The sequence below is a fragment of the Poecile atricapillus genome, chromosome 1 (genome assembly GCF_030490865.1).
Source record: "Poecile atricapillus isolate bPoeAtr1 chromosome 1, bPoeAtr1.hap1, whole genome shotgun sequence".
Taxonomy (NCBI): Eukaryota; Metazoa; Chordata; class Aves; order Passeriformes; family Paridae; genus Poecile; species Poecile atricapillus.
Genome location: NC_081249.1, coordinates 68,102,478 through 68,129,379, shown reverse-complemented (window position 1 = coordinate 68,129,379; position 26,902 = coordinate 68,102,478). Strand labels below are relative to the sequence as shown.

At 37.7% G+C, this 26,902-nt stretch overlaps 1 protein-coding gene across 5 annotated transcripts in view; it reads left to right on the top strand.

Annotated features, from left to right (window-relative positions):
- FRY (FRY microtubule binding protein) overlaps nucleotides 1–26,902 on the top strand; it is a 220,719-nt gene that overhangs the window by 83,317 nt on the left and 110,500 nt on the right. For 4 of the 5 annotated variants that reach the window (XM_058839060.1, XM_058839069.1, XM_058839052.1 and 1 more), the window contains 2 exons: nucleotides 9,873–10,072; nucleotides 22,901–22,954. In XM_058839060.1, coding sequence (XP_058695043.1) covers nucleotides 9,953–10,072; nucleotides 22,901–22,954 — 174 coding nt within the window. In that variant the 5' untranslated portion in view covers nucleotides 9,873–9,952. Of the gene's footprint in view, nucleotides 1–4,680; nucleotides 4,964–9,872; nucleotides 10,073–22,900; nucleotides 22,955–26,902 lie in introns of those variants that run through there. The other variant, XM_058839039.1, reaches the window with a different exon arrangement.

Genomic DNA, 26,902 nt, shown 5'->3' with positions numbered 1-26,902 from the left:
CTGGCCACAAGGCCACTTGCTCACTCCTGTGTACAGGTAGGTGTTCAGCCATCCCCAGGAGAGCTGGCTCTGCATTACAGTTTACAGTAGACAGACACTGTAACTCTAAATGACTCCTCTTCCTCCTTCTTCCCCCAGCTTTGTATGCTGAATGTGTTACCACACGGTCTGGGACATCCCTTTGGTCAGCTGGGGTCAGCTGTCCTGGCTGTGTCCCCTCCCAACTCCACGTGCACCCCCAGCCCACTCACTGGTGGGGTGAGAAGCAGTGAAGGCCTTTGGCTCTGTGTAGCTCAGCAGTAACTGAGAAATCCCTGGGTTGCCAGCACAAAGCCATAACAGTGCCCCACACCAACTACTGTGGAGAAAATTAACGCTACCCCAGCCCAAATCAGCACATCAAGGAAGGAAGATACAGGTCACATCCTCCCTGCTTGCTAGACAGTCCTTCTTCTGGAAGTAACTATTCCCTCTCTTTTGGACTCTTTTGGCCTTGTATTTCTTCAACCCTTTTCCAAGTTCCCTAAAAATAATTCTTCTGCTAACACCCATCAACCACAAAATTACAGGAATATCTTCATCTCCCTGTCTCAGAAAAGGAAAGCAAATGCAACAAAATGTCTGTCTAAAAACCTTAGAGGAAGCTATTTTCTGATCCAACAAAACCTAAGTGGAGCTTAGCCCTTTTGCCCTAGTATCTGAAAAAAGTGAAAAAGAAGATTATGAATGTCTTTATTCAAAATCAAATTATTTTTAATCTCTATTTGAGCCCAAAGAAATCCTGGTGTAGTTTCAGAAATAGACCTTGTCCCTGTTAGAATTTTTTTAGAAAAAAACCCAACAATTACTCCTCTGAAAATATCTTTAAACCTTTCTTTGGAGTTTTTCACTGGAAAAGGTTAAAAAACCCTTGTGAAGTTATGTAGAAAAGATGCCAGGATTTTGAAATCTTTTGAAAGTATATTGTTAATCTCAAGTAACCCTTCAAAGAGGCAATGTGTCATTACCATATAAAGCACAGAAACTGAGAAGTATTGTTGTTTGATTTGGATCTCACCAGAAGCAACAAAGATATTTCCTTTAGTGAGAAGTCACCCCTAAATAAAACACTAAAATGTGAAAATTGCTGTAATTTTCCACAAGATTTTTCCATGTCATTTAACATTTTCTGTCTTTAATCTCATAATAAACCAATAAACTTCTAGAATTGGTGCAGGTAAAAATATTTATGCTACATCCATATATTCCTACGTATCTTCAGCACAGTGGTATATGTAAACAAGAAAATAATGATTTAGAGAAAAAGAAGCAGAAAAAATAGATGGTGAGCTAAGAGAATGGGAGGGAAGAGGAATTGCTTTCCTGCCTCCCTCACATGTCTTGCAAGGATTTGAGATAAGAACCTAGGGGACACTGTTAAGCTGCTCAGTCCCTGGCTTGCCACTTAGGAGAAAGAGAGAGGGAAAGTCTGTATCTTACAGGATGCTTAGCCAATTCAGTGAAAAGGCCTTTAAAAAGTCAATGGATGCATATGACAGGATTTCCTGTTTATTTGTTTTGGCAGTCATCATTCCTGAATCCTCTGTGTATGCAAGGGGAGAAAATGTGTTCCACTCACTACTTTCCTCTACAGGATCTCACATCAATTACCCCTCTCTTGCAGAGAATTGCAGTACTCCTCTGAGAATTACGAAGCTTGACACTTACCTGCCATCAGCTGGGATGTGCGAGCCAGAAGGTTGCTAGTGGCTAATAAAGCCAAGCTAAGAGTTTTATTCTTTCCAAGGTTCTAGGAACCTTTGGCTTCAAAGTTTACAGGCACTTCACCACATCAGTCTAAAATAAGACCTGTCTATATGTTACAGTCATGTAAGGACTGTTTTAATGTTTCCCTGAGTCTGGGCAAGGATATCTGTATTAAACTGGTGGGGTCCTGGTGGGACCATTACAGAAGATGGCTGCTTCTTAACCGTCTCTGACTAGAATGAACATATGATGAATATATATTTATATATATTATATAAATTATATATATATACTAGAATGAACATATGATGAATATATGATGAAGTCTTTGTAGATGTGCAGGGAAGAGCATTCCCCACAAGTACTATTTTAGCATCCATAAGGCCTACTGAGTGATCATATATTTATTTCCAGGTTGCATTTTGTTTCTATCCTGCAGAGGATTGGATCTGATTGTTAAAAAATTACCACATCTGGGACATGTTCTTAGCGCCGTTCTGCAAATCACTGTCCACCCTTGGGTTAAGGGGAGGGCTGAAGGAGTTTGCTACAAGAAATTAGCCTTATGTTCCAAAATGTTCAGTCTCACTGAGAATACCACATGGTCTGTTTTAGGTTTGTGTTTTTATACGATACTGAAAATAAATTCAAGAATGGCAAGCATGCACACACACACACACAGAGAACGTTTAAGCCTCCTTTTCCTTGAGTAGAGTAGGGTTGGCCAAAGCTTACACTTTATTGGCAATTCTGCCACTTCTTAGTGGATGTACTAATTGATTTGTTTCCTGTTTTCTGTCTTTGTTGTTCCTTGAGTTCACATGAAATTTGCATTCTATTATGGTAAAAGGAAGTTTGGACAAGGATTGCCTGACCAGGTCTACGGGATTTGGAACTGTTTTTTGTAGCTCCACAAGTACTGTGAAAAGAGTGGAATAAGTATATCTAAACCTGACAACAGCATTTTTTTTCACTAAGTACTCAGAAATAATTTAAAATATTGGTCTTATCTTGGGTAAATAGGTAACCAAGTCCTGGAGTGCCTTTATCATGGAAGATATCTTCTTCCTTTCTCTTCTCCATTCCAGTTTACACAAATGACTCTCCTGAGGCATGTCTCTTTAAAGAAATTAAGGAATTTGAAATGTATAAATTAGCTTTTTTTCCCTTATAGTTTTGGCATATTCAAGTATTTGAGGATACCCATTTCAGAGAGCTGAGGTCATCTCAACACTTTATTGGATATCCTCCCAAATCTATTCCCTTTACACTTGTTTTCCAAGTGAGCTGTTTTGCTCCAGAATCTTGAGCTTCTGTTGTACTTTTCCCCACTGACCCTACTGTCTCTTCTCTATTTTATCTTCTAGACTAGATAGTATTTCTAGTATTTCTAGTATAAGGATTTCCAGATTTTTTTTTTACATGTAATTGTTTTTCTTTTTTGCATTGCACACCATCTATCTAATTGGTCAACCAAAGAAACTCTTGAAGAATCCTGTATTTGGATTAAATAGGCTCTTGAAAGTCAGGATGAGTTGGGATAGTTTTATGTCATGTTCTTGTGTCAAGACAGCTGCGCCAAATGACTGATTGTCTTCTCCAGTCATTGTCTGAACAGTTTTAGACAGTCTTCAGAGTCAGAGTTTTAGAATACATGTTTACTGAGATTTCACAGAATTAACTAGGTTGGAAAAGACCTTTAAGATCTTCTAGTCCAACCTATGAACCGACACCTCCTCATCAACTAAACCATGGTACTGAGTGCCATGTCCAGCCGTTTTTTAAACATATCCAGGGATGGCAACTCCACCACCTCCCTGGGCCGATGATTCCATTGCTCAGTCACTCTTTCAGTGAAGCATTTCTTTCTAACATCCAACCTAAATTTCCCTTGGCGCAGCTTAAGTCTTTGTCTTCTCAGTCTGTCAGTTGCTGTCTGGGAGGATAGACACACCCCTCACCTGACTACAGCCTCCTTTCAGGAAGTTGTAGAGAGTGATAAGGTCACTTCTGAGTCTCCTTTTCTCCAGACTAAACAACCCCAGATTTCTCAGCCGTTCCTCACAGGGCTTGTGTTCCAAGCCCCTCACCAGTCTTGTTGACCTCCTCTGGACACATTCAAGCATCTAAATGTCCTTCCTAAACTGAGGGGCCCAGAACTGGACATACGCAAATTAATTATGAAAATAATGCTTATATTAAAATGCTGCTATTAGTGCATCCTACTAATATGCTGGAATAACATTTTCCTTGGGAATCTTGCAATTTATTTTACCAAGATAAAAATGGATCTACTAGACCTTTAGTTTGTTTCTTTCAACAGTTTAATTTTTTTATTTTCTCTTTATCAAGCTTGAATTAATTGGGAATGTTTTCCTTTAAAAGGTGACAAAGCAACCTTTTGTGGCATATTGACCATGTCCTTGTGAATTAAATTCTTCATGCTTTATTTAGTAATGTGTTTTCTTTTTAATATTGTACTTGCTGCTTAAAAAAAAAACAAACAAATTTCCTCAAGAGTTATTGCAGCAGATGTACAGTTATTCTTAAGGATATGTGGTTTCTCACTGATTCTTGGCATGGGAAAAGAAGAGATACTGGGTTGGCTTTATCGCAAGGAATTTAGACTGTATATACTTTTGGCCGAAAGCCTTTAGTTACAAAACAAAACCCATCCTGTGTTGTCACTGTGCTTTGCATTTCTGTACTAATTGTTTTCAGCTTGGATTGTATGATAATACATGTGTTTGATATGTGTGGTTTGTTTTTGTCGAACTCCGTTATCCTGTCTCATGTTCTTGGAGTGCCTGAAGTAGTTTCACTAATCTGTCAGCATAGTATGTACTTGTGGATAAATATAGACGTGCAGCCACTCTGTGAGTGGTCATCATCATATGCTGAAGCTAAAAATTACCCCTTTGGTTATGGAAAGGCTGAGCTGATCTGCAGGCCTGCTCTAGCTCGCACACTGCAGGTCTTCAGCATTTGTCTATTGAGAAACAATACTAAGAAATTGAAGGGAATGTCTTCCTCACAAGCAGTGAGGAAGTGTGAAACAGGATTATGAAACAACTAATTTATTTTTCAATTTTAGTTAGAAAAGGATTCTAACTTTTCTAACTGAAGGAGTGGAGCATTTCAGGAATTCACAGGCTCATGGATATTACAGTAGCATGTTGGAGAAAATCCAGCGTGATCGGCTTTATAAAGGGGCTCGGTAGGTATGAAAATACTGCAAATAGGTGTTTCCATTTGTCTTATTAGTTTGTTCATTGTTGCTAAAGTGTGAATTTGACACAGTTTACTAAAATAATGCAACCTCTGCTTTTCTGCTTAAAGATACTGAAAATTTAGTAACTGTATGGCTGAAGTTATATCCAATGTAGTGCAGATTCTTGGCTTGTGCATTATGATCACTCAGTTGTTTTGATTCCTCTTACAGCTCTAAGAAGAACACCTGTATTGCAGATCATAATTGGGAATCTGTTATGATAATTTAATTTGGTACTCATCCTCAGCCTCAGCTTTTGACCGTATGTTACACTAAAACTACTGTGCTTTTTTACAGGTATTTTTCTGATCAGGGAAATGATCAATACATGGAAAAATCTAGCAGTGATTTTATGTCAGGAGGCCTTTCCGTGGCAATAGTATATGGCTGTGATGACAACCATGTGTGATATTTCATTGTATTTCTGTATTTATTCCTTGTGTTTAATTTTTTAAAATACATAAAATTATGAAAATAATATGGTTATAGCTTGCACTAAATGAAAGTCCTCTGTAGGGTAAGAGCATAATTTGAAATACAGCTCATTGCTCATTTAGTAGAAAAATAGGGGACCATGTTGGAAACAAAAAAAGATGCTCAGACAGAATTATACCCCCAAATGGTACAGACGTTTTATAGTTGATCTAGCATGGTTAAACTTTCTCACAGATTTTCATAGAATAGAAGCTTTAAATATGTAAACAACTCTCTAAACTTGATCTGTAGACTTTCTGCTGTTGCAGAGTCCTTGGGCATCAGGGTTACCACGGTCTCCTCCATGTGCATCACCATTCATTCTGCTGGGGGATGAGCTACTTTTCTCTGGGTAAAGGGTTTAGCTTAATGCAATACTTGTGTGGTGCAAGTAATGCAAGTAACCAATGCCCTATAATATGAAGCCATTCAAACTAAATGCTTCTGTGGTCTGTTCTGGTACTTCTCCTGGTAACACATTTATTATTTTGAAATCAGGCAGTATAAACTAAATTTGTTGAGGAAATCAATATCTCAAATTGAGTATAACTCCTTCCTTCCACCATATGCCCTCCATATGTCTTCTGCATGAAGTTACACAAACTATAGATGCTGATTTCTCATGTTAAAATTATGTATTTTATTTAATGGGGCAGTGTTTGTCTGCCAGAGATGACAAAACTGAGCACATCTTTTTTATTGCTACTTCTAAGGCTCACAGTATAATGTGTCAACATAAAGGGACCAACCAGGGATAACTTTAATGTGGCTGCTTCTTAAATTTTGAATCCTTGATTTCCAATTTTGTCTCGGAGGCAACGTTTTTTTTAGTGAGTTTTGTAGGGCTCTTGGTCTAGGCATAAAAGCTATATTTTTTTAAAGCTCATACATTATCAGTATAGATATCAGTGATAGTCTTGTCACTGGGCCAGATTTTTTGCAATGCAAATATCAAGCATATGCAAATGCTGGAGATAATGGAGCTGAAAAGATGCCTTAGAAAAAGCCAAACCTATATATAATAGTTCATGACCAACTCATGATCAACGCCAGACCCTCAGAGTGTGGGCAATTTTAGCTTTCACTAAAGATGCTTAAATGGACTTAACAGCTACAAAATGGTCTTTTAAAAAACTGAACTAAATCAATGTCATATGTCAGTCATTTTCCTAACTGCTGTAATTGCTGTAATAATGATAGATGTTAACCCCCAGGATGTGCTTTTTCTGTATTTGGGAAAAGAGTGTAAAGTTCTTTATTTGTGAGAAGTGCTAGAATAAAAATTTTTAGTGCACTGGCAAATCTCACAGAGAATTACATTCCTCTATTACAGTGTGCAAATAAGTGACTTTTCAGTTAGATGTCTGGAAAAAAAAAATTAAATCCGCCTGTGTCACAAACCTAACAGAATCATTGTTAAAAGGCTTCCTACTAACAATGACTATGTGGATTGAAATTCCAGTCTCAGAATCCTGGCTGAATGCTACAATGATTGAAGATTAGGGTGGCAGCTCCCAGGTAGCATGGGTAAGGTATTTTAAACTTAATTTCACCAGGATGGGAGGCGTACCTGCTCTCACACACTGCCTGCATGCCTGACTGCCTCCCATGAATCCCCCCGGTGTTTTGAGCTGAGCAGCCAGGTTTAAAGCAGGGCTGCTGAGGAGCAGAAGGCGGGTTTGTGTTCTATTAGATTGCAGCAGATTGCTCCGAGAGGCAGCCTGGGCTGGCTGCCTGGCCCCAGCCCGGCGGTGTTGTGCTTGGCAGGGGCACAGCGCTCAGCTCCAAGCCTGGCAGCTCAGCGTGGTGGCACTGCAAGGGACAGGGCTTGTGCTGCACCAGGGACACAGATCTTTAAGAAAATTGGATTTGCTGCTCACCAAAAAATTTTCCTGACTGAGCACTTGGAGATGGAGCTGATTTCATGGGTAGATGTAAGCCGGTCAAAACCACACATTTGGCAAATATATTCCTAACTGCAAAAATATTGTCTGACTCCATCCTAAAGCTATTTGCGGAGAGATTTCCATTGCCTAGTGTATTTGATAGTCTATAAAAATTTGCATCTGATCCTTTGCATCCCACTGTCTTCATGTTTAAGTTTTAAGAGAGCCTAGGTGATGACAGAAGAGCAGTAGCGCTTACACTCTTCTCTGGTGTACACTCTACTTTGAAGTAGATTGTTATTGAGAACAATGTATTTTTAGAACAAGTTTTGTGCAATATAAATGTAGGACTGTTTTATACACTTTGTTTTTTGCAAAGAGTCATAATGCCAGGAAGATTCCATGATAATGCTTCTGCCCTCAAAAATCAAGTGAAACTTTGCAGGAAGCAAATCTAGCAGGAAACATCTGTTGCAGTGGGAGAAGTGCTGCTGCTGCGCTGAAGAGTGATGCTGTACCTCATCCGTGTGGGGTTATTTTCAAAGAGAAATGTAGATGTGTTACGCTTGCAGAATAATAGCTACATGAAGAGAACAATTTTTGTCTTCTCCTATATACGAACTTCTAACCTGATTTTTCTAAAGGAAAACGTGTTCTCTTTTCTCTAGTGGATCCTTTTTTATTTTTCAGTGTGTAATTTTAGCTTCTGATTTAAATGCTCTCAAGCCATAAAGTTTCTTCTTTTAATTTTTTTTTCATTTTTGTTCAGCAGTGAATTGTTAAAGTCCATAGGAAGCGTCAAAAATCTAATTTATCCTTAAAACAATCGTATGTCACTAATAATTGAAAATTAATTTCAGTAACACTTGCAATTCTGTTCCTCAAAGGAAAAGACTAAAGGTATTAGATGCAAGGTAACCATCATTGGAGCTCATTCTTCCTTCTTTCTTTCTTTCTATGCAACTTGGATGTAACACTCTGCTATGGGGAAGCACTGTAATGATTTTAGTTCACAATATTTCCATGGTTTGTTTGCATTAAAGCATCTCTATCCAAATCATCAGTTGTGCTCGTGGGCATTGTGACACTTTTATTACATTCAGAGTGGATAATGGCTGGTCTTGCCAGTCTTACTTAATGTTCTGCTTTTAAAGTCTCTGGCAAAACTAACAGAGAAAGAGTGCTACCAGTACCTGTTTGAAGACTAAACATGACTTTTATTGCCAATAAGAGCTGAGCCCTGAGGATTTTGGGTTGTAAATTTTATGTGTAAAATGGTAGCATTTGAAGTGCTGCCATTTAGTTTTCCTTCATTCACAGAGAAACAAGCAAGTTGAGCTCAGTCTAATATACTTTGATACTCATTACGAGGAATTCAATCACAGGATGATTTAGATTGGAAGGTATCCCTGGTGGATGATTAGTCCAATTTCAGCTTGCTCACTAACTAGGGAAGGTTTCTCAGGACCTTGTCTGGTCAACTTTCAAGTATCTCCAAAAGTGGATTTTCTGCTGTATCTCTGGACAAGTATCTGTGTTTGCTCACCCCCTCACAGTGGAAATTATCTGATAGAAATTTCCCACATTCAGACTAGTTTCTGTTGCCTCTTGTCCTCTCATCCTCAGCTCAAAGAAGAATCTAGTTCCTTGGCATCTTTGCTAGACTCCATTGGGTAGCTAAAGAGTGCAATAACATTCTCTTCTCAAGGTTCAATCGATCCAGCACTCTCAGCCTTTACTAATCTAGCAAACCTTTGACCATCTTCGTGGTCCTTTCTTGGCTCTGCTTCTGAATAACAATGTCATTCTGGCATGGGAGAGACCAAAACTGAACAGAATACACCAGGTGTAATCTCAAAAGTGCCAGGTGGAACTGTAGGATTTGGTACTTTCAAGGAAGCTAATGTATAATTAATACTTTTTGGCCATGGAAAACATTCCATGTCTGACTCCTCATGTACAATTTATACTGGTAACATATATGTTCTTTTTTTGAGTCATTCTTGTCATTCTTCACCTAATATAGATTAAAGGAGAATGAGACCCTTTGCAACTCACCATAGTCAAAGGACCAGACTCCTGATTTTTGCAAGGCTAAGCCAGTTATAGCAATAAAGAATAGATTTTTGTTACTTGACAACCGAGTTACAGGTCTGACTTGCACACAAAAGACAAAAAATGAGGATATTTTTCAGTTAGGTGTCAGGAAGTCTTACCATGTAAAAAAAAATAAAGGATTGAGTTTACTATGCACTGCATAGTAAACACCACTCAATTTTAATATAAAATATTTCATCTTTTATTTCTTCTTCCAGTTAGACAGTGTGTATTTTACCTATGGTTCCATGGAAGTTATACTGATGTGTCGTATATTTCTTTGATTTGCAGCTAGTCTCCAGTTTTGCTTTGACAGTGTAGTGAGCTGTTGAGGTGCTCTGTGAAAGTTAAACCGTGTTGAATTACCCAGAAGTAAATGTGTCTTTTCTACTTTTCAGCTTCTCCAGTTGGTAACGGATATATCAAGCCACCTGTCCCTCCTGTTTCTGGTACACAGAGAGAAAAAGGCCCTCCAGCCATGTTGCCCATCAGCATTGACCCGGACAGTAAACCAGGCGAATATGTCCTGAAGAGCTTGTTTGTTAACTTCACTACTCTGGCTGAACGCAAGATTCGTATCATCATGGCAGAACCTCTTGTGAGTAAAAAGAAACTCCATGTATATGTATACTGTGCTTTGAATTTGTTTCAAAATCAGGCTTGCTCGCTGTGCAATGAAGAGTATTTTGCTTGTAATCTGCGTTGGAGTTTAATAGTGTTCCCCAAACTGTAAGATGTGCTGCTTTGGCAAGTAGAATGTCGTGGGAGAGGGCAGAGGTATGCAAGACATGCCAAAGAGGTGACATGAAAAGGAACTAATATTGAATTTCTGTTTGCAGCATGGGCACACGTTAATGGGATTGAGAGGCAGAAGATGTGTCAGCCAGCATAGATTTCACAGCTGGGAGAGCAGTCACTGGAGTCAAAATGGATTAGAAAATGCTGAAATATGATAAAAGCAGTATTTCTGAACATTACAGGTTTTCAGCTAAAACATTAAAATGGCTACCACTGCTGACTCCTCTTTTAGTTCTGACAGTAGTAGATTTCATAATCTAATGGCGGGCTATAGCACCTATTTTCCAGATATGAAAAAGCATGCAGCACTTGAAAAAGGAGTTACATTGCAAGGTCTTGGACCATGAGAGAGCCGTTGTCATTTGTATTTTTAGGCAAATTTAGCACACAAGTATGTCTGTTACAATTTGCCTTATGTAACTGATCTTCCAGGACTCTTCTCAGTTAACTTGAGGTTACATTTTGTATACAGTCTTGCTGTTTTGATTAAGGAAGAATATTTCTATAACTTATAGTTTAGCTCTGATGAGATAAAAAAAAAACAAACTAAAAATAATCAGAAAACCTTACTTCTGTACTGTAAGGGAATTTTAATAAAATCTTAGAATCTTTTTTTTATAAAGTCCAATGTAGACTACTTAGTTTAGTTCCCCATTTTCAGGATATTTTGAAGGGCAGAATTAAAGTTTTCTTTATTCTGATGACATCTGTTTAGCTTTGATTTAGATTCAGAAGCATTTGATGTTTGCAAAGTTTTACCAGGCTTTCTTCTGAAACATTAGCTAGATGCAAGATGACAGAACTATCTTACATAATTTGGAAATAACACCACAAAAAGCTTTACAGTAAAGAATATTATGACAAAAATCCAGATTTTTCTTCTTTGATGAGTTCCCTCCAAATCACAAAAAGTAGAATAACCTGACAGTTATACTGTCCATTTAAAAATAAAATACCGGCATCTATTTATTATCATCCAGTTTTCATGTGATGCCCAGAGAATGTCTTTAAAATTTTTAAACAGAATGTATATAAAATTATTTGACAAGATCAGGAAAACAGTCAGAGGATCAGTACTGAGCATATACTTTCATTACAGCACCTTTGTTACTCTTAAGCATGAACCTCTGCATTTTCATATAACATTTCAGGTGTGGACTTATTCCCATTTCACCTTGAGTTGCTGTGTGGTAATATGTTGTTTTTTTCACATTGAGAAACTATTATTATCTGAATGTTGATCTTATTCTAGAGGTTGTTCAATTGAATTTTATTTGATAAATTCAATGTAGAATGTACAAATATTTCAAGAGACTGGAATGTCACCTTCTTGTCATCATTTTCAGAACGTATTTTTTACAGGGGTCTGACCATGAGTCACTAACAATAATTCAATTACATACTCACATCTCATTAGTACTAATAAAACTTACAAGTCATGGCATGCTGCTGTTTCAGGTTGGCTGTGACCAATGAGTAAGCAGGATTCTGTAGACATTCAGTCAAAATGATTTTGAAATAATTAGGTTGTAATGAAAGGAGTGACAAAGGAAAATGGCAAAAATTATTCTCAAATAACAGCTAAGAATTTAAGTCTACCCTTTTTGCGAGGTGGCTGCTGGATGTTTAGCAGCTTTGTTCCAACATTTTACTTTACTCATTAGAATTGTGACCAAGAGGTCACAGCGATTTGGGAGACGAAGTTTATAAGTTGATGGTGAAAAGCTACCTTTTGGCCTTTTTTCACAATTAGGTAGTCAGATGTTGAACTCTTTGAAGTTTATGGTCTAATTAAACTCAAGTGTACTTCAAAGAAAGGCAAACTTGCACAGTGCTCAACACTGAGATATTTCTAGTTTGATTTCTCCAAGTCATTACAAGATTTGACACTTTAATTTTATAATAAGCAATGAATACTTAGGATTTCTTCTAGAGAAGATAAAATGATCTTTTTATAATATTGTTGCCTTTACATCTCTTTTATCACAAAGTCTAGCTCACATTGAAGCTCTGAAGTTACTGTGGTTAAATTAAATACTTACAGATACCTTTTTTTCCTAGATCATTCTTTTCATACGTGTTCTGCCAGCTTATACTTTCTGATTATCATTGGTGTTATTTTTGTGAATTTTTGTCTCAGTTTCTTTGGGTTCCATATGTCCTTGTGATATATCAATCTCTTTCTTTTGTGATGCACACAGAGCCAAAGTGTTAATTACAGTGTTCTGACAACTATGTAGGAAAACCATGTTTGTGTCACGCCATGAGTTGCAGATGCCAGAAAGGCACTAGAAATCTTTGCTATTTTCTAGGGTGTCAATGAAGGGCACAGCAAACCCCACCCCTTCCTGCAGCAACATCAAGTCTCATCTGGGATAGCAATATTCCAGGGGGAGAGAAAGCAGAGGGCAGCGACATCTACTCCTCCTGCTGCCTTGGCTGGCAACCAAGTATCATTTGACATTTTGGTTACTGGATCTGGCAGTGATCATCATAAAAAACACGCTCCCCAGTTAATATATTTTCTAGACATAAATATAATGTCAACTATCCACTGCTAAGTCTTTAACAAGTTAAAATGGAAAACTTTTGTTTCCAGATTTGACATTCTTTAACTTTGCCCACAGAATATTTTATTCAGAATTTCAGGTCAATTTTTCCCTTTTTAGGATCTCTGATATATAAAAAATACAATTCAGTAATTACAAGTTCGCAATCATGTGGCTAATTTTTAATAATTAACTACTGTACCCAGATTGTCAAGTTATATTATTTCAAATTAAAAGTATTTGACAGCAGACTTGATTAAAGTAGATTGTTTATAAAATAAAATCCAGTTTATAAAATTAAATTCCCGTAAATGAAATGTAAAAATTTTTTTCTTGATAATTTTTAATAATTTCCTGGTTCTTTTCTGTAGATAATTGTTCTTATTTGTAAGAAATATTAAGATTTTATACCACAGACCTTTTTCCACAGCTGATTTAATTCATATTTAATTTTTATCAATTTTTATTCTATATCTTCTTGGCATTGCTTCACTTCTAAATACAATTTGATATTTTATTACTGCTGATTTTTTTCAAGCAGTGATGATCTTGAAATGAAGCTTGAAAGAGGAAGCTAGGGAAATATTCTTGCCAGTTCAATTGAAAGGATATGTTTCGTAGCTCTGTAAGGAGAAAGCCCAGAAAAAAAGTTTCCTTTTTTAGGACTGTTGATTATCACTTTGGGTAATAATTCATCCTGTGCATACAGAGCATGCTAATCTTTAAATAAGCCTTTCAGCAGTACTTACACACAGCTGTAGACATTGATAAAACATAGGGAGCTACAGGCATTGACAGTTGTTAATGGTTAATTTAGCTGTTGGTAAACTTTCATTATGCTTTTCTCCTGCAAGCATCTTCTTTTACTGAGCTTGTCTAAATTCAGGATCTCACTGAATACTGAACTCAATAACAGAATTTACTCATTACAGGATTGGGACTATAAGCATATTCATGAATTCTGCATGTAACTCCTTCTTTTTATTAGGCAGGTTTAATCTCACCATTAGGAAAAAACCCTGAAAAGAGTGGTGTGGTTGATACTAGCGTCTTTATTACTTCCATTTCATTAGAAGCTTGAAGGCATTAAAGTAGAGATCTATTTCAAGACAGAGCTGGTGATAACAACCTAGCAGATGGTTCAGAAGACTTTGAAAGAAAGGAAAAAAGAATGCAAATTGCAGAGACAGACCAACCAATACATATAATGGGACTGGTTTCTGATTAGCTTCAGTCTAGGCTTCACTTTCTCTAGGCAAGAGAAGAATATGCTAAGAACAGAGAAAAGGAAGTAGGTTTTTTGTTTTCTGCAGACTGGGCTGTGATAACTAGTAGGATTTATATAGGCTATGATAATACCAAGCAGTTTTATCCCACAGCTGTAATGCAGAATTTTCTGGTTTACATGGACTAAAATTCCAGCTGCATCACACAAGGTGACAACTCCTTGTTTGTCACCTGTAACGAGACACATTACCCTTACACATATTTTGCATTTGAAGTCCTCATTGATAGTTTGGCTTGTACAGGGACTTTGGACCCCTGTTTGTTCAGAGTGAATAGATAGTAGTTACTGTAAGGAACAGGTAATTTCCTGGAAAGAGGAAAGGCAAGCTGCCTTGCTCTGTTCTAAATATTCACTCAGTGTATGTATGCCCAGACAAACCGACAATTACAAAATTTTATTTGTATACCTTTATTCAAATATATATTGAAAATTCTGTTCTCCTTTCTCCAAATCAGTACCAGTAACCAGGAGGAAAAGGCTTCAGGTCAAATCACCTGGGGACACCTCTCATATGTACTTATATGGTACAGTTACAGCCTCTGAAATAAACACATAGCCAAGAAAGCTCCGAGTAACAGAATTTTAAAGAAAACTACTAGCAGTACTTCTCAAGTTCACTTCAAAAATACACTTTCCTCACTTCTTTTTCTCTTCTGTGAAGACAGGTGCACAGTTGGTGACAGTGAGTACCTACCTGATGTTAAAGCAGTAGTGGGCAGCAGACCATGGCCAGGGTCATTTGCTGTCCTGTATTATGCCTGGCTGGCTGGGTCTTGAGAGAATGTGGCTCCTGTTTGCAGAGGTCTCTGCTGTGCTTGGAGCAGCCCTGCAATTACAACCCTAAATTTATTCAAGCCAACTGATAAGGGCTTCCTATAGGCTTTATTAAATTAGGTCACATTATTCTGAGTGGGTAACCAGTGGTCAGGGCCCTAAGGGCACTAATAAGCCTTAATGGCCTCCTCTGAGTCTCTCCCACACCTGCCCACAGGCCAGGACCCATTCCCAGGTTTTGGAGCCATTAGTCCCTGCCACAACAGGGCTAGTCTCATGCTCCCACTGCCCTGCCCCCTCCCCATGGCTGAGCCAGGTCACATAGCTGAAAAACCTTAATAAACCTTTACAAACCTTAATAAACAGTTGAAATAATACCTCAAATAGCAGTTTCATGCAAAGGTCATAACATAGACTTGGAAGTTTCAATCTCCATCATCTATTGGTCTTATTGTTACATGGAAGTCACTGTATCAAGTATTTTTTTTAGAGCATCATGTTTATTCCAGTCCAACAGGCTCATAAATGAAAGATCTTGGACTCTCATACTGCATCCTATGGCAGCACTCTTGACTGAGACCTTGTGCATTCCCTGCCCTGGCAAATTAGGTTCCAATCAACAAAATTTTATCTTCTTATATTGGAATTTTTTAGGTTAGAATCACACAATCTACTAACACAAGGCTGCAATGGAATTACAGTATCAATATAGTGCCCACACTGTCTCCAGATGGTCTTTTTAAATTTATCATACTTACAGGTTGTAAAATCAACCTCTTTTTTTGTGCACTGTAGTATTGGAATAAATAAAATCATGGAAAACCAAGGGACAGTATTATAATACTAACCAGGAGTATCCTAATAGACAGAGGATTTTGATGTGTTCATTAAGTTACAGTTTTGAAAAGTCATTCCTATTAAAACAAGGTCTGAAAACAAACAGCTGAGAAAATTTCCTTTCTCACCTGTGCCCAAGTGTACCTCAGATCTCAGTAAAGTTATCCTTAGCACTCTTTTCAACTTACAGGTTTCACAAAAGCATGTATTTGAAATGTATCTTTCACATTTCACAAATGCACGTCTTTAAAATATTTCTTTCAGAACTGGTCCACTAGTAGTTATCAGCTTTTTGGGGCTTAAAACATGGTAGTAAAAGAAATGTTTGACTTCCTGCCTACAATAAAGCATTTTACTTTGCAATGGAAAATAGAAATGGTGAGAGTAGTAGGTTTGTTGTTTGGATTTTTTGGGGCTTTTTTTGTTTGGGTTGTTGTTTTGGGTTGGTTTTTTTTTGTTTGTTTGTTGGGTTTTTTTGCTTGGTTTGGTTTCGTTTCTTTTTCTGGGGGATTTTTTGCTCTTAATCTGTATATCTGTAACAGCAGATTAAACTTTGATTAAAGTTTGCAACTGTTGATTGTCAGCACTGAGTTGAGGGAGTATCTGGGAATTTTTGTAATGTTCGCGTAGGAATGGTAGAGCTCTTGAGTTCTTTGCTAAAGGCTGGTGAGAAAACTGGTTTTGTTTGTTGGGAGTTGTTTTGGGTTTTTTTACATTCTATGTTATCTTGGGAAAGTAGCAGTGCTAATTTTTGTACTATGCATCCAAATAACAATTTTAAGTGGGTTTGCTTCTTTCTTCAGGATGCTTGAAATTTACTTCCGTAGAGTATTCTGAAAATCAGCTTGGCATTTTTTTGGCCTGGATGGCCTTCTTTTTTCTGACATATCAGTTGCTTCAGACTAAACACTCACATGACCAAAATTTATGTGTCCACGTTTTAACTTTCCTGGTAGACAGCCTAGGTAAAAGATGCCCTTTGCAGAGAATGTGGTAATCAGACAAAAATTAGCCTGCAATACCTGATGTGATGACATAGTCTATCATCAAATCAGAGCACTGCATGACAAGGATGCCAAAGAGTCAAAGCCAGGGAGTGAAAATCTGTATTTGAAGGTGATCTGATGGTTTCCTGTATTTTTATATTCAGCAGGATGGGCACATCCTTTTCCACATGAACAAAACAGAAGAGTTGTTAAAAAAAAAAAACCCAAAGCAATTACATGAAGAAAGAATAGACTCAGTTTAACTGTAATGACAAGTAGGTTTTTGACTTGAGCTTGATAAATTGGTTTGGTTTTTTTTTTTGGAGATATAGCATATTTTTAGTTATTTCATGGCCACTTGTAATATGTTTATTTCCACCACATGAAGTACCATGCACAATTAGCATTGCTTGTTTCTCAATTTTCAACAGTTAAATTAAGTCCATCACAGTTTTTGTTAACATTTTGTCTTATGCAAAGTTGTAGTGTTTCCTTGAAAAGCTGTATTATCATATCTTTTTTATTATGATTGCCTTTAGAATTTCCAGTTGCTACATGCTTAGAATTTCAAAGGTTAATGAGGGAAATCTCCTTTATTTTACTCTCTGTGTACCGTGGTCATTGACACAGTTTCTTAAAAGAAGTGTCTATCAGCTAATTGATGCTAAGAAAAGTCAAAGATTTTGTTGTCATCCACTGAACAGGCAGTTTATGTGTTTATGAATGAGGACCTGCTGACTTGCAAAGAATGGTTAATGAAAACAGGACACTAATTTGCCTGTTCCATAGAACTTGCAGGTGGGAGACAGTTGTGAGACTATCAGAGTAAACAAATTATCCTTTTCAGTCAAAAAAGCTTGGCTCTCTTAATTGCTTAGGTATAAATTAATTAGACTCCAGTGAGTGGTGGGGTGGTGGTGGGAATTCCCAAATAGTAAAAAGGTATATAAGAGACAAAAATCACTTCCTGAGAAGTTTAGAGCTATTTTTCATACAAGAGCTTTTTTTGTGTGACCACAGACTGCTCCATATCCAATTTTGAAAGGGCCAAATGGAAGTGCATACGTGAGTATGTTCAGCTTCATGAACCTGCTCAGTGCAGGATCAGCACAGATCCATTCTGGGAGGGAGGAGGCAGGAGCACAAAGCTGGAGTGGAAGACTTGGGTTACCCATCACACCAGTGATGTGTTTTCCTGGTTTTGTGTGTAGAAAATAAGGTCAGTAAAAGTAATTGGCATGTTTGGGAGCAGACCTTTTCCTACAAACACCAATTCTCTTTCCTGCTGAAAAGTATATAAGACATTTGGGGCAGAGGGAGCTGATGTGCTGATTCATCAAAAGAAGAAAGAATTGGGGATTTTCGGGCTCTTAAAATTGTGCTTACATGCATTTTACATATATTGTAGCTGTAGTAGTTGAATGTGTTCTATGCCTACTCCATTTTATGTGAAAAGGTCCATTCTTCTGTTTGGTGAGTCTTCCACCCCAGTAAAGCACTCAGGAGGTTTTGTCTGTCTGCTTTTTAGTGTGCAGTGCAAAAGTTAAAATTTGGGTAAAAATATCCTTTCACCATCCTTTTAGGAAAAAAAAAATAATTAAAAATGGGTTTTGATCTCAATCAGTTATACAGTAGCCTGCCACAGTTCAAAAGGAAAAACAGTCCTAATGGTTGCTGAAATTAAAAATAGCTTTAAGGGGCATTATATATCATTATAACATGGTGACATAGTGAAGCTTAATAGGCACTACAACATCCTTTTGTTTTTATGTTTCCCTGAACACTCAGTTCTGTGACAGGTGGCTATTCCTGTGTAAATTTACCCAATTATATTTGTGTAGCAGCCCTGAAAAAGCCTTAATATGTTAACCATTAAAAGTCACTGACAGTCTTTGGAGAAATGTTTTAGTGTGCCTGTGTGAAGAGAGGGTTTGAATGATAAGTTGTTTTTTAGGTAATTTATAATTATTATATTTAGTTGATGTATGCAAATATGATAAAATATGCATTTTCCATTGCATATTTCACATATTCTGTTTGATCATATTCTATTTATGTTTTTCCAAGAGCAGTGATGGATAGGAAGGAAGTTAAGTTTTAGCTGAGCATTTTGTTTTGTAGGCATTGGCGACACAAAACATTTAGCTGGTTTATTGAAAAACAATAGTTTCAAATATTAAATTGCCTTTACTGCTTACCTCTAATGTATTTATATCATGGGAGTTTCCAGCGTGCACAAATATGCAACTGAAGACAGCACTTCAAACAAGAAATAAGGATGTTTAGTTTAGTGATTAAACATGGAAATGTTACTATTGAGAATCCATTCTTCTGAAATTTTCTCATGTTTTTTGATACTTCAGTAAGATATGGGCCCTTTCATATTAATCACAACTTTTTTTATTCATATTTTGTTGTTGTAGGTTTTGGCTCCAAATTCAGCCAAACTGTTTGTCTAAGATTTGGAAGACATTTCTGTAGAATGTAGTGTATCGACAGAGACTAAAATAAGTCAACTTATTATATAAAAAGGCCTCTTTGCCATTCATGGGAAAGGGTGGGCAAGAAAATAAAGTGAAGTAAAATTGTACAATGAGGCTAGAAAACAGTTTTAGGATTTTTTTGAAAACTAATTGAATGTATCTCCAGGGTAAATAGACGACTATGGAATCTATTGCCCAGAGACAGTTTCATATTGTTACGCATTTTAATCTTTCTTTACAAGTCCTGAACCTGTGGTATGCAGTAAAGAGACCTACCATGAGTATAAATATATTTTATATGGTATCTGCCGTAGCAACAATGTTGAAAATACTGCATAAAATGAAATGGAAAGGTTTGTAAGGATATTAGAGCTAAGCAAATAGAATAGGTAAGTTGTTTACAGTAGATGAAAAGAAATTATTTATTGCAGAAATAAAAATAGCTGTTCTCAAAGGACACTTGAAGTACCTTCATATAACTGAATTGCCTTTGAATATACTCAGTTATGTCTCCCTGAAATGGTCAGTTGCTCCTCTTATCATGAATGTATTCATGTTTTTATATTTTAGGAGTGCTTAGACAACAAAACCCCACATTTCTATATGGCCCTTCATCTCTATTCACTTCTTTATCCATTCAGCAGTCAGCATAAGTAACAACAAGTAGTAATAACTTCTACACTGGGCTCTCTCAAACCTCCAAACTCCACACACAATCTTCTATGGCTGTTGCCACTCACTGCAGGGCTACAGTGAGCGGCTGTGGTGTGGACAACCTGCTCCCAGAACTGGAAGGCTGTGTGCAAAGTCTCTCATCTCCATGGGGTCAGGTTGGGTCCTGACACAGAGGCTGCAGGTAGCGCCAGAGCAAGCACTGTCCTTGGAAAGAGTCAAGGAAGAAGGAGCAGCAGCAGCCCAAACAGGGGCATGACGAAGAGGCAGAGACAGCTGCAGCAGCAGCTGCTGCCTGGCAAGAGTGTGAGGGGAAGGGAACAGTGGGAACAGCAGGAGGTGCAGGATGGGATGAAGGGAGGAAAAAGGCCTCAACTGAAGCCCTAAACTGGAGACATTGAGAACTTATGGCAGCAGAAGCCTTCCTGGCTTCTGGCAGTTCTTCGTCCCAGCTGCCTTCTGCTGCGACCAAGGCTGCTGCATGGCCTGTGTGTGGTTTCTTTAGGTCAGTGCACCATGGCTGGGGAAGCCCTGGTGTAGTGCCTGTAGGAGGGCATGTGACGACTTGTGTGGCACAACCCATTGGAGGCATCTTCTTTAACTCAGGGGTGCATCCCTTGGGAAATGTCATCATCAGAAACTAAAGTATCTGGGAGGTGTATGTGCTTCCCCAGATAGGTTACAGGGGATGAGGGCATTTTCAGGATTGCAGTTCCTGACTTGGGTTTCCAGAACGTGGTTTGTCTTGTTTAATTGTGTTCCCCTTAGAGACAGCATGGGATGAGGAATCCCACACCTCATTTCTGCCTGAAACGCTACTCTCTGAAAGCCAGGTACTGCAGTGTTGTTCATGGAAACACAAAGCTTCTGCATGCTGAAGCCCTTTTAGTTGAAACTGACCTTAAGAACTTTCTCTTCGGTAACACAATCTTCTGCAACAGAATCAGAAATGTCATAATTAAAAAGAAAAAAAAAAAAGGGTGTTGATTCTTTGTTTTCCTAAACTGTGGTAATTCTTAGTATGCTGATTTGTCCAGGACCCATGAAAACTTAAGAATCCTTTTCCTTTTAAGTAAGTTGAACCCTACTTTTGAAAGTTTATCTGCTGTTCTTTTCAGTGAGAAGCATTAGACAAAAGAAGTATTGTCCTCCTGTGAGACACAGCTGATCAGGGTAGCACCAAATTACTGATTGAGGAGGAGGAAGACTATGGGTGGGGTAGTGTCCTGTGTTTTTCTCAGGGTTGCAATGTTTTTTACTGCAGATGTTCATCACCAATAATCTGTCATAAAGTTATACTTAATAGCTGTTGTGCCCAAAATGTAACCTGGAGGAGTTGCTTTAGATATTTAGAGAAAACAATGAAAAATATTGATGGCTGTTCTGGGTAAATCAGTGACTCAGTAGAAAACATTTTGTTGATTTTTGTATTTGGTAGGTAGTCAGGGGATACTGCAGTCACCCCATAGCTGGCCTCCTTTCCAGCTGGCATTACAAGTGGATCAGCGTAATTAATTTCAAAATCAGTCAGCAGAGTATACTGGGCAACATTTTCTTCTGAAAAAAACATGAAATAATAGAAATCTTTGGTCCAACTCAAGTCTTTCCATTTCCTTATCTCATCAGCTTTATAGATTTCTTTATTTTGTATCTAATAGCCACTGGTGGGAATAGTATTTTGCCTGCTACATTAACAGATGCTGATGAGTGTAATAGTTTGTTGAAAGCTGAATACAAAATGTCATTCTGAGCTGGTGGGAGAGCCCCAGTCTTGCAGCTGTAGGAGAAGAAAGAGTCATGATTTACAGAAGAATAAGGCACTGGCACATTGCAGACACCAGAAACAGTAGTGTAATTCACAGCAGAATTGTGAGTGACAAGTGATGTGTTTTTCAGACTGTCATCTGCCCTCATGTGTTGTTTATTTTTGTTGTGGTGTAGGAGATTCATGTTTTGTATACTGTTGCATGCATCTAGAATGTTGGCCTGTGCTCTTCTCCATGTCTCAGTAGCTCAGCCTGCTTGACAAAGAAGCCATGCAGGTGAATGGATGTTCACACATGGCTTCTCTGAGTTGGGAAGTTCTCTTTGGCTTTACCAGTTGCACTGAGAGTATGACCTGAAAATTTGCTTCCATTCTGAAAATACCTTTTGTAATTTTTTAGTAATAATTTTCCCCACAGTTGTCTTCCTTAAAAATTAACTCTGTGATCTTTGATTCTTCCTAGACCACGTTTCTTTCAGTATGTCCTGCAGGATGCATTAGAATAGAATAGAATAGAATAGAATAGAATAGAATAGAATAGAATAGAATAGAATACATAATATTATATGTTTTATTATATATAAACATGGACATGTTCGTATTGCCTGGTAGTTTTATAACAGGATGGTACATCATGTAACAGAATCACAGAATTGAAGTTGGAAGGGACCTTCAAGACCATCGAGTCCAACCCATGCCCTAACACCTCAGCTAGACCATGGCACCGAGTGCCACATCCAGTCTTTTTTTAATCACATCCAGAGATGGCAACTCCATCACCTCCCTGGGAGACAATTCCATTACTTTATCACTCTCTCCATAAAAAACTTTTTCCTAATATCCAAACTATATTTCCATTGGTGCAGCTGAAGACTGTGTCCTTTCATTCTGTCAGGTGCTGCCTGGAGAAAGAGACCAACCCCCACCTGACTACAGCCACCTTTCAGGGAGTTGTAGAGAGTGATAAAGTCACCTCTGAGTCTCCTTTTCTCCCCTTGGTTATGTATTAGAGAAAACACTTTTTAGGATGTTGAAAGCATTTATCATTGGTATGAGCACAAACTCAGATGTAATGAATGGCCAGTCCTTCTCTTTTGTGAAAAGGCATCAAAATCACTCAAGATACTCTGTCAGTATTGGCTGATACATATGCAGAGGCCTCCAGGATCAGATCAGGAGGCCCATTATGTGAGTGAAAAATCTAACAGAAAAATATGAGTAGGATATGATAGTGTTGATCTTAAGTAATACATATTTAATATATTTTCTTTCAGGAGAAGCCACTGACCAAATCTCTGCAACGAGGAGAAGATCCCCAGTTTGATCAAGTAAGACACTTGAAATTACATTATTTCCATTCCTCAGGCTAAAAGAGGAGTGCATTGGAAGGCATTCCAGTGTCCTTATACTGTTGTTGCATACTGCAAAAGTAATATTTCTTGATGTGCTTTGGTAGCATGATAAATGGTTGCCCAACCATTCTTGGATATAAATTGGAAGAATTTTTCCTCTGTTTCCAAGGTCAATATTTTTTCTGCCATAGAACTTGTTACTTTTTATAGTGTATAAGGCACACGTATTGTTTCTTGTCTGTTTCCCCTGATGGGGATCTTGAAGCAAAATATGTATCTTTTCAAAGTATGTGGTTTTTTAAACAGGTGTGTGACCCCCAATCTTTCTTTTGCGAGGTTTCTTTAATAGTTTATATGAGGGCCTATAGTATCATGGTTGTTGCCATCCGTCTCATCAGTCTAGTTTGCCTCTGTAGTTGTGACTCAGCATGACTTACATTTGTTTTGCACTTCAAATAGGCTGAGCCAATTTGTTGTGTTTAAAATTAAGTATAAGTTCAATTGTCAGGATAAATGCTTGTATATGACAAGGCAGATAATTATTAGGAAAATGGTGGGCAGGGAAAAAGAATTAAATTTATATAATTTATATAAATTTATATAATTTATATAAATTTATATAATTAGTCTGATTTCATTAAGTAGAACAATAAAATTGTAATTTATAAAATTAAATTTATATCTGGCTTTAGATTAATTTATTATGTAAGTGAAATAGGACAAGTATAAAAATAAAACCAACAGCAATATATGCACTTCTAATTGATTATATAAAGCAGTTTATTTTTGTCAGCGGTCTTTCTTTTTGTCAGCAGCATCTAGAATAACCTATTTTGAAATAGGTTTTTGAAGGAAGATAAGTTCTAAAGAGTTTAACTTACATAAAGGATGCCAAAACTGGCAGATCTCATTCCCCACGAAGAGGAATGATAAACTCTAGGTGTGCCATTGCTGTCACCATTGCCGCTTACTCCACATCTGCCTACACCGCTGTGCTGCCAGGGGCAGAAACACAGGGCAGTAGGACAGCAGGGCCAGAAACAATTCAAAAGGAAGTTACAACCAATGCCATAAGATGCAGGTACCATATTGATTGACTCTGAGAGAGGAGATAGGTATAGGTACAACTTCAGAACTTCAGCTGAACATTCATTGAGTTTTCTGAGACATATCTCCAGAACTAAAGGTGCCTTCTGAGACTCCACTGGCATTCACTAAGGTTCACTTTGTAATGTTAGCTTGACAAAGTGACTCTAGATTGTTCTGTAGATGCTTTTTGGGGAGAGAGAGCCTGCCTGGAGGGCTGCTCAGAGCAGGAGGTGAACAGAGGAGGTGAGACTTCAACTTCATACTTGGGAGCTCCCTATCCGCCTCACTGATCACAGAGACCCTGCAGGGAAACCAGCCACTGCAGGCTAAAGGAGGCTCTTTCTGAGTACTTCCTACCTGCCTCCTTAAATTCTTTGTGGTATTCTGACCTTAATTTTATATACATACTCTTTTCCTTCCTGTGGGAAGAATGTTGCACTCAAATGGGAAAGTAAAACAAATTCAGCCGCCCAGATGCAAACCTCGGGATACTGTTCCTGCAGTGCATTAAACAAACTCATAATGGGTGGCCGTGATTTGATTAAATATTTATAGTTTAGCAAATTTTGGCCCTTTAAAAGGAAGAATTGGAAGACTGATAATTCTCCTAGTTACTGGTAAGTAGATGGAAAATTGAGTAATTAAGTCAGGCTCATTTAATGAGAACAGCAAAAGCTTCCTAGAGTGAAACTGTGTGTTTACTGCTGTAGCAATTTACTCTGAGGGCAGGCAGGAGGAAAAAAAACAGATGCAGACCAAACACCATGGTAAATTTTGTTATATATGACATTCATATATCTTCCTGTTCACATATCTTAAGTCCTACCTATGTGAAGAGTTGATAGAAAAGTACGGTGATGAGATTGACTTAGATGTCATCAGAACGCCTTGCTTTCCGCTGCTTGAAATTTTTGAAACAAACTATTTAAGCTGAAATTTTCAGAATTTGTCAGCCTCAGGCCAGGTTGCTGGAAATGTTTTCCAGTTGCTTTTCAGTTGTCACATTGTTTTCTACTTAAATAGCATTATCATTTTGAGATGTTCTGGTGCTCCTGGGATTGATGTAGACCTGTGATCAGCAGATGGTACCTGAACCTGGCTTATGAGCCTGTTTTCAAGAACATGGTTCATACTTACCAAAATTATTTTAGTTTGGCTAAATCCATCAATACAATCTAAATTATTATATTGCTATATTACATGCTAAATTATCAATACAATCATAGAATGGTTTTAATTGTATTCAAATAGTTTGCATTCAAAATTTTGTAGTGCACAATACAGATTTGATAGAACTGAGCTAGAGTAGAGACAGGAAGACATAGCAAAAAGTCTTTCTTTGGTGTGTTTCACTCAATAGATTGTGAGTACATTGCCGTATAAAGCTGTTTATCGAATTAAAACATGTCAGTACTACAAAGTTGTCATAAAAGTACGGATAATAAAATGAAGGTGTAGTCTGCCTGGGAAGCTCTGAAGATCATGATATGACATGGCACCAAAACCCAAGTAAGAAGGCATGTGCTTGTAAGTGAAACCACTCAAGTTTCATTTTTGAAGTTAACTCAAGTATTTAAAGAGTCTATGGGATGAAGGAAGACCAGGTTGGTAATCCCTTACTTCCCCTTTCCAGTTAGGGTGCAGAAAGCTTTGGTGTTTTTTTCTGAAACCCATAAAGTCATCTAGCAAAAATAAAAAAGGCCAGCCATGACATTCCTGATAGTTTTACTACAGAAATGAAGGGAGGAAGGATGGACAGTCCCCATGAGCAAACCTCTTCAGGGAGTGTCTAATAATTTTTACTTTCAGTTTTAGGGCATATAAGTGACAGACTGTCAAAGGAACCTAATTTTCTTTCTTTTGACGTAATAAAAATTATCTCTATTCAATTTGAGTGACACTGATAAGCAATACTGAAGTGAGTAGGTCACTAGTCACTTTAAAATGTTTGAACTCAATCTTCTAATGGTAAGTTAAAAAGCAACAAAAATAAAGCATGACCTGATTTAAAACTTGCTTTTTGCAAGTCAGCTTCAGAGGTGGAAAAAATCAGTCCAAAAAGTAACTTAACAATGAGCAGAATGGCACTTCGGCTACCCAAAGTAATCAGCATCAAGTTTAACACTGGGACCCCCCAAACCATTTGAGATGGCTATGAAAGCATTACTTATTACCCCTGAATAGTTCTATCTCTGTCTCCCTGAGAACCAGCATTTTTTCCTGCCCATTCTTAAACACCATTTTAGGAACATTGGTTATGATGGTGGTGATGGATCCAGTGTCTGGAAACCTGACTGGGCCAGGGCTGTTTCTCTCCACATAGGTGTAGTCAGTGTCTCCTGTTGGGCAGACAGCATGTCTGGCTGCCAATTGCATCACCCTCCTCAAACAAATAATAGGATCTTGAGCAATGTATGAAGTGATGATACTTATCCTGACTTGCCCAATGTCTCACCATTGGCCTAACAAACTACATTCCTTACACTGACTGTGTTTTCCTTTCTAGGTGTGATATGTATAAAGAAAATATATACAGGAAATTATGTAGGTTTTTTCATATGGTTTTAAATATTTTCACAGTATATTTGAAATCACATTTTGAAAGTCCTTGGTTAGACAACTCTAGTTGTCTATTGGCAAAGAGTATTACAGCTCCAGCATTAGTGTGCTGTGTCCCCAGTTACTGAAATGTTATTAAACATTGTACTAGTGAACTATGACTTAAACTTCCTATTACAGGAAACCATAAAGTTGCAGTACATGAAAAGATCAAAAGCTAGCTAAAACCCATAATTCTCCAAGAGGGTTATCCTCACCTAAGGAAACATTTTTATT